This window comes from Pimephales promelas, chromosome 17 (genome assembly GCF_988280905.1).
Source record: "Pimephales promelas chromosome 17, fPimPro1.hap1.1, whole genome shotgun sequence".
Lineage (NCBI taxonomy): Eukaryota > Metazoa > Chordata > Actinopteri > Cypriniformes > Leuciscidae > Pimephales > Pimephales promelas.
Window position 1 is genome coordinate 23,011,586 of NC_142785.1, and position 17,070 is coordinate 23,028,655.

Genomic DNA, 17,070 nt, shown 5'->3' on the forward strand with positions numbered 1-17,070 from the left:
CCATACGTATATGGCCAATCTTGAGCCACATTTAAAATTCTTTTAAAATGTTTTTGAGTAAAATCCCAATGTTTTCCCACACAGAAAAGTAATATATTCACATATATGTGAAACACTGTAAAATATATTTTACAGTGAACATGTTAACATGTTATTTAACAAAAATATATTTTCAAAATGTATTTCAATATATTTTACAGTGTTTGACATATTTGTGAATATATGACTTTTCTGAATGGGAAAACATTCTTTTGGGCCATGGCTGTATGGGAAAACAAACAGAATAGGGCCATGTTTAAATGTTTTATTTGGCTCACACGTAAAATATAGAAATATGGCCCACATATGTGGCCAGACTTATCCCACGGTTAAAATGTAATTTCAGATATTTTATAATTGATAATATTATCATAAACATAGCTGTTTCCCCTATTCCTGTTTGCACCATTGCTCTATTAACAAGGTTTAATCTATAATAATTTAAATTATGAAAACAATACATTTTAAATATACAAAAGTTTAATTGTTTGATTGTCTCATTTCATGCACAAGAATGTCAATCGTTTCTTCTTTCTTACAACGTCCTAATATGCCAAAAAAAAAAAAAAAAAAAAAATTAAAAGTTTTACCAATCAGGTCGCATCTAGAAAAACGCGCCCAGAAACGCGCCTAAACCGCAATGCTTCATGGGTTTGTAGTTTTTATATATTGACACTTCCGGATACAGCGCTGCCGAAGTTTGAACATAAACAGGAGTTTGAAGTGGGCGCGCACTGATGCACTTGACTGCATTTCACTAACGGTTGCAGACTTCTCACCTCAAAGCCAGCGAAGTTTGGTAAGTGATCATTTTTAATTTTAGAGTTAGTTTGAGTAACGTAACAGGTTATAGTCGGAAAGTTAAATGTTAAAGACGTGCCACATTGTAATTGTAGCTGTTAGTTAAAATGTAGAAGTTGACTAAGTTAAATGTTCGTCGATTACATATATCAGACATCTTTATTTTATAACACAGCCATTTATTTATTTCAATTTTTGTGACATACACTGATGGATTAACATACTAAAATGTATACTGTAGCAGCAATTGGCACCTGAAACATCACACAAAAATATAAATATCATAAGGATATTGATTAATTTTGTTTATATTCTATTGATTTGAGGATTTTAACAATTTTATGCCTCTTATGATATTTATATCTTCTATAGAGATTATCAAATTTTAAGTTTGATCATTTTAATGCTAATTTGTGTTATAAACATCATTCACGACAAGGCCCTTTCAAATATGCAGAGACACAGAGAGATAAAATTAGGCCTATTGTAACACTACACATACAAAAAAAGTTAAACATTTATGAAACATACATTTTTTGCAATTATGCTACATCATTACAGCGATTATGTTATTATCATGTATACACTGGCAGTTAAAAGTTTTGAATAACAGCTTGACTGTATTTTTTAGCAATAACCTAAATGTAAGATAGCCATGGTGAGTAAAAGAGAAATTAGATTTTAGCCTCCTAAACATTTGACATCAAACTGTTGTGTGTGTGTGTGTGTGTGTGTGTGTGTGTGTGTGTGTGTGTGTGTGTGTGTTTGCATTTCTAATCCATTGTGGATTTTGTTGTGGTCTCACTCATTATTTATGCAACTTGTTACAATTTTTGTTTGATAAATTATGTAACAATTGAGAAAATGGGTTTATGGGTTTTGATAGTTTGTCTTTCATTTTGAAATTAAATAAGAAGAAATAAAAAAAAAGAAGATTTCAGCTGTGAACCAAAAGGAAAATATAGTCAAAATCTTATATTTTTGTTTAATTAAAAAAAAAAAATTCTTGTTTCTGCTTATTTCATTTTAAACTGAAAAACAAACTTATCAAAACTTACATGGACCTTGTTGTCTCATTCATTTATGACTGTTTTTGTTTGGCGTGTGTGTGTGTGTGTGTGTGTGTGTGTGCTTTCTATATTATGATAACACTTTACAATAAGGTTCGTTAGTTAACATTAGTTAACTACATTAGTTAATATGAACTAATAATGAATAGCACATATACAGCATTTGTTAATCTTTGTTAATGTTATTTTCAACATGTACTAATACTTGATTAAAATCTTGTTAACATTAGTTAATGCACCGTGAACTAACATGAACAAACAATGAACAGCTGTATTTTCATGAACTAACATTAACAAAGATGAACAAATGCAGTAACAAATGTATTGCTCATGGTTAGTGCATGTTAGTAAATACATTAACTAATGTTAACTAATGAACCTTATTGTAAAGTGTTACCTATATTATTAATAATTTATATAACTATTTTTTCAATTTATAATGTTCTCTTTTGTGTTTGTTTCAGGTTCAAGAACAAAAGATCTGAGTAAAGCCACGGTATGGAAAAGACTTGGATGTACAATGATAGGGGTAATTCATGAAGAAGGGCATTAAGGCTAGTTGGTAAACTAATGGAAAATGAGCAGGGAAAGAAACGTGAATGATGAGTGTTATTATAATGTGTTATTAATGATGATCCAGAGAATCTGTTTGTTTGTTTGTTTTTTGTAAATTGTTTTGTTTAAATGTGAAAAAAATAAAAAAAAATTTAAGAATACTGTTGTGTTTCAGACATTTTTCAGCTGAGCAGAGTGTATATAAAGTGGCTAGATCATGCAGTTGAGGCTGACATGAATTGTTTGGTCCTGCAAAGGACCAGAATAGGCCCAGCTATAGTCATACCTTTGGCTGAGATATGGCTATGCCATGGGCCATATGTGGCCCGAGTTCTGGCTACCAGACCTGGTCCAGAATAGGGCCAGCTATAGTCATACCTTTGGCTGAGATATGGCTATGCCATGGGCCACATGTGGCCCGAGTTCTGGCAACCAGACCTGGTCCAGTCATGTACCGTAATTCATTGCTGTATTTGGGCCAAGTGAAAGTGGGTTGTGTGGCCCATCACTGGGCCAAACCAATTTTGCTATGTACATTTCGATCTGGCCCAATTCTGGGCCAGTTATGGATAAGTAACTTGGCTGAGACTTGGGCCAGTTATGGCCCATGTGTGGCCCTTGTCTGGAATCCAGACCTGGTCCACACTAGGACCGTCATTCATTGCGGTATGTGGGCCAAGCAAAAACTGGTTGTGTGGGCCGGAGCTGGGCCAGAGAAAAATTGCTATGTGGGCTACTTCCTCTCAGAAGGAAGTGTGTTAAACATTTCAGAATTGCACTTTGTGCTGCATCTATAATTAAGCTGCCAAAGCAGCTGTATTATGCCCAAATAGGTGCTGTAATGTCAAAATCCATAGCAATTGAAAGTCTAGAAAACTTGATGACTTTATCACCTAGTTTGACTAGTTACTTGTTATAATAGCAATAACTCATTTCAAAGCACAGGAACAGCCAAAGGTTAAGTATAGCTGCAGAGCATTCTGTCAGGGGTGGTACTAAAAAATGTTCACAGTCTAGAATTTACTTTCTTTTGTGTTTGTTGAAGTGCAGGCATCGGTTTATGGATTATCATAAGGGAATATAGATGCTGAAAAACTAAAGGAGATAAATAATAATAATAATAATAATAAATAATTTTTATTTCTAAATGTGCTTTTCTTAAACCCAAAGTGCTACAGTAAAAGAAACAAAAAACAGCAAAGCAATACAACAATTAAAAAACTTAAATAAGTGTGTCTTTTTAAAATGGTCCAGTGTTGGTGTATTTCTGAGACTAAGAGGAAGCACATTCCATATCTTCAGGGCTTTATATGAAAAGGTTTGTTCCCCCATAGTCTTCTTGAGCTTATATGAAGGCTGATGTAGCAAAAGAGAATTAACAGAACGAAGAGAACGTTACCGAGTATAAAGGATAATGAGTTCACAAAGATACTCTGGAAAAATTAAACTGGACCCAACAGTGAGCCCTGAGGAACTCCCTGTCGAACAGGCACGGTATCAGATTTGAAATTCCCCAATCTTACAAACTGGGCACGGTTTGTTAAATAAGACCGAAACCAACTGAATACCGCACCAGAAAGAACCAGCCAATTTTCCAGACGTTCCAGCAAAATAGAGTGACAAATAGTATCGAATGCCGCACTAAGGTCTAATAAGACCAAAATACTGCAGCACCAGAATCTGCAGCCATAAGACGATCATTTACAACCCTTACTAGAGCTGTCTCAGTACTAGGACCTTTTATGAACCCAGATTGAAAAGGTTCAAAAAGACTGTTCAGTGCTAGGTGATGATTTAATATGTAAAATATGCAAAAATAATATGATTGTAATTGCTAATATTTAGATTACTGTTATTCCCCTTTTTATACACAAATTAGAGCAGGCAGTCACATGAATTATAGGATATGCCAGTTTATTCTTTACAAATATGATATGCTGATTAATTAAACAATCAGTGTATATTAATATTTTTGTAAGAAAATATCCTCATCAAAAATGCTTTTTTGGTGGTATTGAACTGTTAAGATGTGTGTGTGTGTGTGTGTGTGTGTGTGTGTGTGTGGAGGGGGGGGGGGTCATTATATCAAAATTATGTATGGGGCAAGGGGCATGATTCAAATACATAAATATGTTTAATTTATTAAAATGTAATGAATTATACAAGATTACCATCTTAAATTGACAGATATCTGGAGAGTGTGTGTGTGTGCACATACTTAACCATAATTGGGGAAAACCTTCTTTTGGGGAAGTCGGAATAAAATAAAGGGGGGAAATACATTTTTTTAAAGTATTATAAAAATGTTAATAGAAATGCATGTATAGGTCTACACATTTTACAAAAAAAGTGGGGATTTTATTAAAAATATAGATTCCAGATTATTTAAAAAATCAAAACAACTGTAAAACCCATTTGTGCAAATTTGATCTTTAAATACAATCCTTGGTTGTATGTTTTGGACTTTAGTGTGTCTGTTTAGAGAAATCCTTGAGTCTCTATTCAGTCCTTGAGACTGAACCCCCCAGGGCTCAATCATTACATCGATTACAAAACAAGATTACTGTGCATTTACATCAAAAAGCAAGGGATAAAGATTCCAGCACCAAAACAGCACTTCACAAAAGGCACTTGAGAATACATGGAAACCATTGCATGAAACTGTGAAAATCCACAGCAGTCCAGGAGATATATACAAAGCAAAAGAGCTCAGTTGGATATCCAAAATATATAGACGATGAATTCTGACCTTGGTTTCTCATTGGGCACATCATTAGGTTTGGTATTCATTATACATCACTGCAAACCCAGGAGAAACCTTAAAAGGGAATATATTTGCACGTTTTAATGATTTCTGAGAAGACCTAGTAAGGGATCATCATATTCTGACGATAAATACTCAATTATGATTGATGTCACATTTCTAAAGGTCCTGGCAGTCATCATTTACAATAATTAGGACTTTTCCCTAGCCTGACTTCATCATATTCTAATCAGAATGTGAGCCTGATACTGCTTCATAGGGTTTGATTATGAGGTTTGTCTACAACCAATCAGAGCAACGCAGGAAGTGACTTATGTTGAGCTACTCATAGTTGTAAACAGAACTCAACTGCATGCATGCTGGAAGAAGTAGTACAATAATGAGTGTTGCTTCTTTTACTTGGTGATATGGGAGAGTGTAGAACACAGATTTCTTTGCGAGTTGCACCAAGGGCTCAGCCCACTGCTCACCCCTCCCTTTTGAAGAAGCTACAGTGGCTAAAACGGGACAAACATATCGTCATCTGAGACATCAAAGAATAGACAGAGTAAGCCAAGAGTGTGTAACATTGTCACTGTTTCTGTACCATAGTCCATTATAATAAACCACATCATGGATAAAGTTTACAAAGCCATAATCAGGTGAGGATCGAGGGTCTTAATATAATAATATAATAATAATAATCTACTGATTGTCTCACAAACGTAACCAGCACATTTCTCCCCACATGGCAAACCCATAATACAGCGAGGGAGAAGAACCATATGAAACCGCTAGTTTATATATTTTATAAAATGTAAAAGTTTATCTGGCTAAATATGAGCTGTTACTGTGGCTGATCTGGTTAAAACGTAAAGCCTTGTTTATACTGGACACGTCCACATGAGCGCAAAGCTGCGCGCAGCAAAAATGACGTGATTGTAACAGCGTGCGCGCCTCCGCATCTCAGAGACACCATTTACTACACAAAATAAGCTTTTTTTTTTCCCTCTGATTTTGAAAACTCTCCAAGATCGACTTGTCGACTCCAAACGACAGGTTGTGATTCCTGAAACGTAACTGTTTTACGGTCAATGACAAGAGTATGAATCAGCTGTCTCACGAATGTAACCAGCACATGTATCCCCACATAGCAAAGCCATAACAACGCGAGGGAGAAGAACTAAGTTACATGAAACAAGCCAAATACATATTTTACACCACTGACAAGGGAAAAGTAACTGCTCACGGTGTTTACGGCTAGCTTCTAGCTTTCTGCTGCTTCTCTTTCAAAGTATGAATGAAACATGCTTTGTAGTGCTGTTTGTTTGCTGTTGGCTACGGTAGAAACATGACGTCACAAGATGTCGACCTTCATAAAAGCGGTTATGTAGATAGAAATGTCTCATTCTAAGGTATTAAAAACATTGTAGTTTAAGTCCTTTATGCATCACTGAAAACATAATTATGGATGTCATATTGCATTTCTGTTAATAGATACTCATTTTTTTTACACATTGCACCTTTAAAACGCAATCATCCCACTGTTTGAATTAAGACGGGAGGTCTTTGCACTGAGGAAGTGTTTTTAGCCCTGCAGTCAAGAGTTAATTTGTGTGGTGGGAGACGGGAAATAGACAGCTGGTTGCAGATGATCCCTGCAGCTGATCTGAGCTGTTTGATTTGATCATTGCTGGCTACACTACCCAGGTTATGGCTACACAGCATGAAGAACAGAAACTGTGTCTTGCAGTACAGACTATCTTCCCTATCAAAGGAAAGGATACTTGAGGCAGAGTGAAATAGGACATGCCAATACACTCTTACATAAATCCTAAATGTACTTGCAGTATGTACTTGCAGTACGGAGAAGTTAAGTGTTAAGGTTTCAACCCGCTTTGTTTTGTAAAAATGTGTTTAGAGTTGATAGTTGAGATTTTTAACCCGCAGTACATATGAAGAGTTCAGATGCAAAAGCCTCTAAAATGCCAATTGAAATTTTCTTCTTTAATGATGATTTTTATCATACTTGTGTATATTTAAGTTCAGTAATTTCACTTAAATAACAATTAATAGGTAATTATCATTGCCATTTAAGTGAAATTACTGACAATTACTGATAATGCCATTTAAGTGAAATTACAGTAATTTCACTTAAATGGCAATGATAATTACCTATTAATTGTTATTTAAGTGAAATTACTGAACTTAAATATACAAGTTTGATAAAAATCATCATTAAAGAAGAAAATTTCAAATGGCATTTAGAGGCTTTTGCATCTGAACTCTTCATATTTCAATGTCAGTAGTATACATGAACAATTTTTACTATTTTTCTGTGTTATCTGGACCAAGAAATTCATGTTTGTGTGTCAACAAAAGACAAGTCAAACAGTCAAAGGGTTAAGTTATGGTAAAAACGTCCACTTCTTCCTAAATAACTGATGGAACGGCAGTTTCTTTCATTTCCCTCCCACCTCTATATGGCCTAAAACAATGTACATAATTCATCCAGTTTGAAATGTGGACAAAATTAACAAAATTTCTGCCACTGCCTGCAATGCCCCGGATCCTTCACTGAAAACCGAAGTAACTCACTCCGGCTAAATATTTACTCTCTGAATTCTTGCAGCCAGGAACAACACAAGTCAAGACCACTGTGACTAAAAGCATGCTAAGAAGAATTTCCTTCTCAAGCAACGTTTTAAAGCTTTCTCTATTTGTGAGGATAGATCATATCATATGCAATAAAAGCAAAATCTGTCAGTCTGCTTTGACTACTTCAAGACCTTAACAAAAGATGTTCTCTTTGCAGGACAGCACCATGGACAGCTCCCCATTAACACACCTGAAAAGAATGTTTTTCCCAAAAGGAGAAAACAAGGTGTCTTGTGTCATGCAACTAACTAAAACACCAAGAAATGTCACAGGAAGTGTCTAGCTTTGCAAATTATTTAAATATGCAAACAACTCCCTGTGTTGTCTGTACCTAAAATGGCTCACTTGTCTGCAAGTTCCTCTTCAGCAGCTTTCATAAAGTATCATCAGTATTCAGCTCCCATTGTTATACTACGGTTCAGCCCTGCCAATCATGTGCTCTCGGTCTCAAATATCCAAAGAGCTTTCAACATCAAGCACACGGTGAGCTTACTGTATTTAACAACATTCTCTGCCTCATGAGATGCTGCCTTTCATTCTTGTGCAAGGATCTACCCGGATCAATGGTGGCGTTTTCATAAACATTAAACAGAATTATACTGCAGAAGAAGTGTGGTGAAGGTTTTAATATAAAATGACCAACCTTTAGTATTTTCTTCAAAGTCCCAAGGGATATGTCCCTATATATGACTACTTTATTTAATAAAAGTGAAATTTATTCATAGACCCTACCAACATGTGTTATCGATATCAAAATGACATTTCATGCATGGGGACTGCCAAGACACAAATCCAACAGTCCCACAACACTGGGGAAATAACTGCAGGGCTTCACAAAGCCTAACAAGTATTGCATAAACTGATTTAAACATAGTCTCTTGATAGTGAAATAAATAAAAATTGGATTTTCAAATGACAATCATCACTCTTAAGATTGCTGCTTGTTCGTAGCCTACATCAATAAGCTAACTTAATTTCAAATCTGATTACAGCAATATCAGAAATCACAATTCAACAACAATTTATTTAAAAAAAGACTGGGATTATGTAAGGTTATTGAGCTATACTGGTCTGTCAAGCAGTCCTAAAATTCTCTCTTTTTTATTTCTTGACCTGTTTGTGAAGCAAATTTCTGACATTATTAACAAAGATTAAATTTAGCTACATTTAAACAGTCAGTAAAACAAAGGTTGAATATTTGTTCTTCCGAGTAACAAACATGTATAGGGAGACCGGGGAGTGTTGTAACACTGTCACAAGTCAGAAAAGTTATCAATATCATACACTTGCATTATCATTGGCATGTTACTGTGAGCAACATTGGACATTGTATGACCAAAAAACAGAATTTCAGGAAGGAAGGTACATTTTTTTTTTATCAAGATTGCTTTTTGCCTTGCAATCATTGTATTGTAAATGCAGTTTTTTTACTTGTAAAATTTAAAGTAGCCTAGTTGTTTCTCTAGTTAATTTGATGCTTTGCATTCTAGCTAACTTCAAACTTACTTGCTAAAACATGTAGCCAAGTTATGACTGGATAGTTGTAACGGTTCATAAAAAATGTTACAAATGTTTATGATAATTCCAAATATCAGATCCCCCATTAAAGGGACATTTCACTTTGAAAATAATTTTTGATATGTTTTAGCTTACCTCAAGGGCATCCAAGAGGTCAAACTGTTCTGGTCTGTCAGTCATATAATGGAGGTCTATGGTCACCACCTCAAAGAGCATGCACAGAGAAGTCCAAATTGAACATGACTTAATGACTCGTAAATGTAAGTACACATTGATGGCCTAAGACACGAAACGAGCTGTTTGTGTGAGAAAACGAACAGTATTTATATCGTTTTTACCTCTTGTGCAGCCACAAAGCGCCCGTGCCCTCATTTCACTTGGACGTGGCTGTGGTTACAAGAGGTAAAAAACAATATAAATACTGTTCTATAACACTGTAATACGTACAGGATAATCAGTATCTGCCCTAATTAAACACATACATTTATTTATTTATTTATTTTGTGCACATTTGTAGAATGTATGTGCATCTCTGAAATGGTTCACTTTATATAAAATGATTATTCTTTGTTCTTCAAAAACATTGTGTGGATCTTACAGTATTTCAGCAAATTACCTCTCATTGTTACATCTATCCCCAGCCTGTTACAACTCACCTCAGTAGTGGGTAACAATAACTCTTTGTGTTTGACATTAACTCACATAATCTGTATTTGTGCTGTACGTGTCCAAGTGCATTATATTTTTAGCAGATAAATGTGGATACAACACATCAAATTCACAAACACAGATGCTCAAACAAAAGGTGTACTTTCATACAGTCTTCCCCTAATTTGTACGACAAGCAGCACACATCTGAACATGCTTCAAGAAACACCAGCTATTTTGAGTGATTCTGAAAAAAAGAAAAAGAAAAAAAAAAGCTAATTTGTCTCTTAAATGTTTCAATTTTGCAGCCAATGGCTACAGTCATTTTTTAGTCTGCAGTCAGTCCTGACTTTCACAGGAACGGATCATGAGAACACTGCAGATCCCTGGGGAACTAACCCAAGGTCAGATGCACAGATGCAGAGAAAAATGATTTTCAAATTTCACACCAGAAAAAAACCTTCAGAGAAGGTCTTTAAAAAAGACTTTTGTCTGTACGTATAGGCTACCAGTCATTAAACAAAACTTGAAATTATAACGTTGGGTGCGTAACATCGGACAATAGGGCTTTTTGCATTTTTATTTCTGTGACATTTCTGCGTTATATTCTTTATTTATTCATTTATTTTTACCAGATGATTGTTTCCTGAAATATATTAGTAAAATACAACCAAAAACTGTAAATAAATGGACGCTGTCTCTAAACATTCTTCGAAATTTAGTGGCCAAAAGTGCGGAGCGACGATTTGACGTCAGGAGCTGCGGACACCGACGAGTGCGCTCAGACACATCTGTCAAATATCCAAACAGTGTGTGTGGGGTCTTGCGCACCTGACAAAGTTCCCGCGTAGAGCTCCGCATTCACCGCGAGCGCAATGAATTACAACAAGTCTGGCAGTGTCAGCGGTCCGTCCCGTAGCAACTCCGGTTCGGTGGACGAGCTTGTGATAACATCGACTTTCGGGACGCTGCTGTCAGTGGTTTACATCGTTGGAGTTTCGGGAAACGTCTACACCCTGGTAGTTATGTGTCATTCCATACGCTTCGCCACTTCCATGTACATCTCCATCATCAACCTGGCGCTCGCGGATCTTCTTTACCTCTCCACGATTCCTTTTGTCGTGTGCACGTACTTTCTGAAGGACTGGTATTTTGGAGATGTGGGATGCAAGATACTGCTAAGTCTGGACCTGGTAACTATGCACGCGAGCATCTTTACTCTGACAGTGATGTGTATGGAGCGATACCTGGCAGTGACTAAACCATTGGATACCGTGAAACGCTCCAAAAGCTATCGAAAAGCCATGGCGTGGGGAGTTTGGATTTTATCCCTCGTCCTAACTCTTCCCATGATGGTCATGGTTAACCAGACTACTAAAACAACCGCAGATGGAGGGGTGAAAAGAATGTGCGCACCCACCTGGGCACCCCAGGCGTATAAATTGTACTTGACTATCCTGTTCTGTACGAGCATAATGGCGCCAGGGCTTGTAATTGGTTATTTGTACACCAGGCTAGCCAAGACGTACCTGGAGTCTCAAAAGACGTCGGCTGTAAATAAAAGCAGCAAGCGCTCGCCAAAACAGAAAGTTTTGATAATGATTTTCACGATAGTGCTCGTGTTCTGGGCGTGTTTTCTGCCCTTCTGGATATGGCAGCTTGTCCCCCTGTACCACAAGCCCTTCAGTTTAGCCTCACACACGCACACGAGCATCAATTACCTCGTGGCGAGTCTGACCTACAGCAACAGCTGCATCAATCCGTTTTTGTATACCCTCCTGACCAAAAATTATCGAGAGTATCTTAAAAACCGACACAAGAGTTTTTACCGCTACACGTCATCATTTAAAAAGCGCCCACCGAGCTTGTACTCTTGGGGAAAGTCTGCGTCATCCAGTAATCAGTTTGACTTCAACTCTGAGACGCTTGTCATGGCGCAGTTAAAGGTGATGCAGTGAAGAGATTGGAAAGCCTAACCCGACCCGTTCGTGTAAAGGTAAGCACGATTCTTCAGCTAAGCATTTCAACAAGCAAACTCCAAAGCTTTTCTATTTTTTTCTAACTGAAAAAAAGAGAAAAATTACAATCACACATATTACTGTTCCACATTACATTAATATCCACTAAATACCTGTCAAGGCCATATAACCTTATTTGAACGATGAACAATGTTTACAGAGAAATGCTGAGAATTGATCCCCGTCCATTCACAAAACAACCAACTCATTCATATTTTCCACTTTAGCTCGAACCTTATTTTATCCAGTGCACTAATGCCACATCCTTTGAATACTTCATGGAAACATGTTCAGAAAAGTGACATCCAAGCAGGACTGTCTTGATTTCAAGGCCTAAGAGATGCCCCTGTTGGATATCACTTTATTTTACCATCCTTTCCCCCCATGTAATTATTATAGTAATTAAAATAACTGGGTAATAATAACTACTAACCCTGAACCTATAGCTAAACCTAACCTTAACCCATGTAGTTTCCTTATATTATCCAGTACTTTCTTAAGTATACTGTAAGTGCACTAACTGTAAAACAAGTGTGCAACCCCCTGCAGAAACAATTGAAAACATACACCAGGCGCGTGGAAAAACCCTTTGGTGGAAACACGGCCCAAATCTGATCGGTGCTTCAGAGAGGGAGCGCTTCAGAACTCCTGACATGATATTTAGATACACTATTCAATCAATATATTTGTTTGACAGGTAAGCTGTGCGCAAACAGTAATATATATTATTTTTCAAAAATAAAAAAACACCCCAGAATAAAAGGCACTTTCTCTCCACGAATAAAAAGGGCAGGTTCTCAATACGTGCCTGCATCCCTTTATGACCAGCATGTACCCATCCTCTGATGGCTACTTCCAGCAGAATAATGCACCATGTCACAAAGCTCGAATCATTTAAAATTGGTTTCTTGAACAATGAGTTCACTGTACTAAAATGGCCCCCACAGTCACCAGATCTCAACCCAATAGAGCATCTTTGGGATGTGGTGGAACGGGAGCTTCGTGCCCTGGATGTGCATCCCACAAATCTCCATCAACTGCAAGAGGCAATCCTATCAATCAATATGGGCCATCGTTTATAAAGAATGCTTTCAGCACCTTAATGAATCAATGCCACGTAGAATTAAGGCAGTTCTGAAGGTGAAAGGGTGAACACATTATTAGTATGGTGTTCCTAATAATCCTTTAGGTGAGTGTACATATACATATATGCATACCCACACACATATACACACTCTCTTCAGTTGTCCATTCTGTGCTTGGACACTAAGAAATGAATCAACAGACAATCTGGGCTAAATTGCTTTCCCACCTCACAATATGGTGGCATTTGCCGCTTAGAGCTAAACTGGCCTATGCATATTCATATATTTGAACTCTGAGCATAATGCATTCAGTCAATGAGTCTGGCATATTTATGGGAAACACTGATATAGAAAAGTGTATATCAGGTGGTTATAGTGACACTTTACACTCAATATTCTTAGCATAAAATAGAAACCATGTAAACTTGCCAGGAACATCAGAAGAAGAAAAATACCACAAAAGGTCATGCTGATGATCTGTGGTCTTAGTCGTAATCAATAATATCAAGATTAACAACAGCAAGTCAGTAGATAATCCATTTGGATGGCTAAAAGAACAAACTCCTGCATTGTTCTATTTTGGTTCTCAATGTCAGGAAGGACTCAAAGGTATTTCAATTGTGTAAAGTGGGGATATATTCACTCACACCATCTATATCTGGCAGATCCAAGGATGTGGAAGGATAAAATTGATTCTCACAGCCTCCATTTCTCTGGAGACAAAAGAACAGAACCCACACAACTGGGGCCTGATGCTTTCATCAAACTCAAGAATACGATGACGCTCAGACCAGGGTCATACATGTACAAAGTTATAGAATTTCTTGAGCAGCTCAAAGTGCCAAGCCTCATGCTGGCAAAACACACCAAACATGGTTTATCATGGAAAGATTAGCTCAAGAGTGCAAGAACTGAGTCTGATGTCAAGAGAGAGCATATCACTTTACTTAATGACACTTTAGAGAAAACACTCATTTTAAAGAAAGCCCCCTTTATAAATTGCACAACCAAAGATTGAAGGCACCAGTCAAACGTTTCACATTTCCTTATCAGTCTCTACAAAAAAATTTAATAAATCACTATCTCGCCTTGCGTGTTATTGTTGGGCTCTTCAAGTGGGTAGTCATAGGAAATTGCATGACTTAAGTGTAAACAGTGAGGAATGTTGTATCGCCAGAGGGAAGCTTGTGTTACTGTAGCCCTCTATCCAGACTTTCTTGTGGTCGAACTACAAGCTCCAATGGGTCCTCCATTTGTTTCGTTGCATTATTTAATTAGTAACATCTGTTCTTCAAAACCGTAACTCCTACTGGCAAACCCTTGCTTCCAAAAGCCATGCAAATCAGCTGTGATTTATACCAGCATCAAAAGTTGTGTCAGTAATATTTATGAAAATAATAGTTTTTTTTCAGAAAGGATGCATTACTGCTCTTTTAATTTAGTACTGAAAAAGACATATGACTGTTTTCTCAAAACATTATTAATAAGAAATGTTTCTTGAGCAACAAATCAGCATATTAAAATGATTTCAGAATGATCATGTGACACTGAAGATGGTAGTAATGATGCAGTAAACTCAGATTTGCCTTCACAAGAATAAATTTAATTTTAAAATATATTCAAATAGAAAACAATTTGTAATAGCATTTTACAATATTACCATTATTTAAGAATAATAATAATTCATTGCATTTATATAGCGCCTTTCTGGACACTCAAAACGCTTGACATAGAGGGGGGTCTCTCCTCAACCACCACCAATGTGCAGCATCCACCATAATTTAAAACCATTAGTTGAATGAATGCAGCCTTGATGCACATAAGAGACTTGTTTTAAAAACGCAGTACATCCTCCCCATATTTCAAAACAAACAAGCACATTTATACGCATGAAGCACATCCGACATGTTCAACCTCATCATCTCATATAAATGCAGCTCATCATAGATAAATATGCAACGCAACAAGATATGGACGGATTGTATTTCAATCTATTGTATAGACGCTTTCAGCAGTGACAACATAAACAAACGGTACTGCGCATGTGCATTAATCTGGCCCAAACTTAACTTCCGGCAGACTTGCGGAGACAATCCATAACAAGTAAATAATCTAGTAGCTGGTATTTCTTGCCGGTCAAAGAAAATAAATGTTACCTGGCCAAACTGAAATGTGACACTGCCAGACCCGTTGAACAAAATTGGAGACAAGATGTTCTACCGACGTGTCTGATTTACCGCAGTGTTAAAAAACTGTGGCGAGCGCGACGGCGGGGTTTGATAAGGTTAACATAGCTCTCCTTATTAGCTAGGCTTCTTACATGCTTGCTAACCTTTTTTTAAGGTGGGTCTCCACATTGACAGCATGTTGGATGGATCTGTGCAGCGCTGTTTATGATACTAACCATTCAATACACAGACTGGTCCGCTGTCAATGTGTTTGCGAGAGAGAGAGAGCGTGCGAATATGCGCTGCACGCAACTTTGCAGTCAATTACAACTTTTCCCATCTTAAATTGTTAAAAACACGGAAATCAATATGTGGCGGTCAGCGCTGATAATGTGGTGGGCTGCCACAAATAAATGTATGGGAAACACTGTACCGGTTATCACTCAGATAAACATAGGCTATTTTAATACCGCTGTCTCCCTCATAGGAAACCTTGACATTTTTATTTTTAAAAATTGCGTTTGCTCCCTAGGTCAGGTTGCACCCCACAGCTCAACAACCTGCTCATCACCTTAACTTTCACTGCATTTGTAGTCAATGCCATATTATCCAGTAAACGCTAATAAACGAACAGAACGGAAGTTAACTTTGGGCCAGCTCATCACCATGGCAACGCGTCTGATGAAAGCGTCTATACAGTGACAATAAATCAGTGGTTCAGCCTAGTCACTGAGGGGATCGTGCCCTGAGACACAAGACTGTGATTGCTGTTGGTAAAACTGACTTGTTTTGCATAAACCTAAAACGACCATTTTATGAAGAGTCTTTGAACACTTGTTAATATTCAGCCTTACAGAGTAGCTAAAGCATGAATGAATTAGCAACTGAAAAAGGGACATTACTAACCAAGAGAGATTTCCAATTAAACTATTAATGATGAAACCGGAAAAGCAAATAAAGCATCGGCCAAAATTCATGAATCATCATATTTGAGCAGACTTGGAAAAACAAGGAGCCTAAAGAGACTGCTTTTCCTATTATAATAAAGCTGATGTGTGCGTTTGAATAATGGGCATTAAATGCACAAGCGGATTCAGAATGCGTCTAAAATTCTAGCTTAACATGCTACGTTGTCCTTTTTTATTCATTAAAATTCACCACAGGTTGACAGATTCATAGCATAAGGTCTGAAAAACATACTTTTGAGAAAATTTTAATAGTTACCTATGCTTTACATGAAGTAATAACCATCCATTTTAATTGGGCCAGTAAACAGAGAAGCCAATTAGCTCAACACAAGTGTGTTGTGATTGGCTGAACTTGACTTTTACCACATAATGTCAGTGTAATTATATCTAACACACTTGAAGGAAGGAATGTTTCCAAAAGCTCACCAGATACACAATACAAAATTTCATACTTGGCACTGGAAAGTTAAAGAGACATTCAAAAAAAAAAAAAAAGCGAGACATATAAGGTCAACTTTCTCTCCTTGAATATTACAACACACTCGTGTATCAAAGATATCAAAAAAAGTTCTCTTAAAAATTTCATTCAAGTAGAAAGACATATGTGAAGGAATAAAATGTTCTTTTAGTTATCCGATAAGTTCATATTTCATTAGAAGCATATGCAGTTTTAGAAAGCAATTCTACAAATATTTTTTTTTCAGTTGGTGACATAAGCAGAGATATCTGACAATCGGGTTCCCAACCCCTTGTTTTCATTACATACACCTGTTCAATCATCCCATTTGTGTTGTCTGTC

The 17,070-nt window shown here is 36.8% G+C and overlaps 1 protein-coding gene and 1 long non-coding RNA gene across 2 annotated transcripts; both read left to right on the top strand.

The window, feature by feature from the left end:
* The first annotated feature begins 460 nt into the window (after positions 1–460).
* LOC120461812 (uncharacterized) lies at positions 461–2,913 on the top strand. Its single transcript, XR_005618251.2, has 2 exons — positions 461–838; positions 2,375–2,913. It is a non-coding gene; the product is annotated as an uncharacterized LOC120461812 (long non-coding RNA).
* Positions 2,914–10,778: 7,865 nt separating this feature from the next.
* Positions 10,779–12,112, top strand: LOC120474838 (urotensin-2 receptor). Its single transcript, XM_039665453.2, has one exon. The coding sequence runs from the start codon at positions 10,908–10,910 to the stop codon at positions 11,988–11,990; it is 1,083 nt and encodes a 360-aa protein (XP_039521387.2). The 5' UTR covers positions 10,779–10,907; the 3' UTR covers positions 11,991–12,112.
* Positions 12,113–17,070: the final 4,958 nt, after the last annotated feature.

Coding starts and splice junctions, on each gene's coding strand:
- LOC120474838 (XM_039665453.2), top strand. CDS start 10,908: ATGAATTACAACAAGTCTGGCAGTGTCAGCGGTCCGTCCCGTAGCAAC.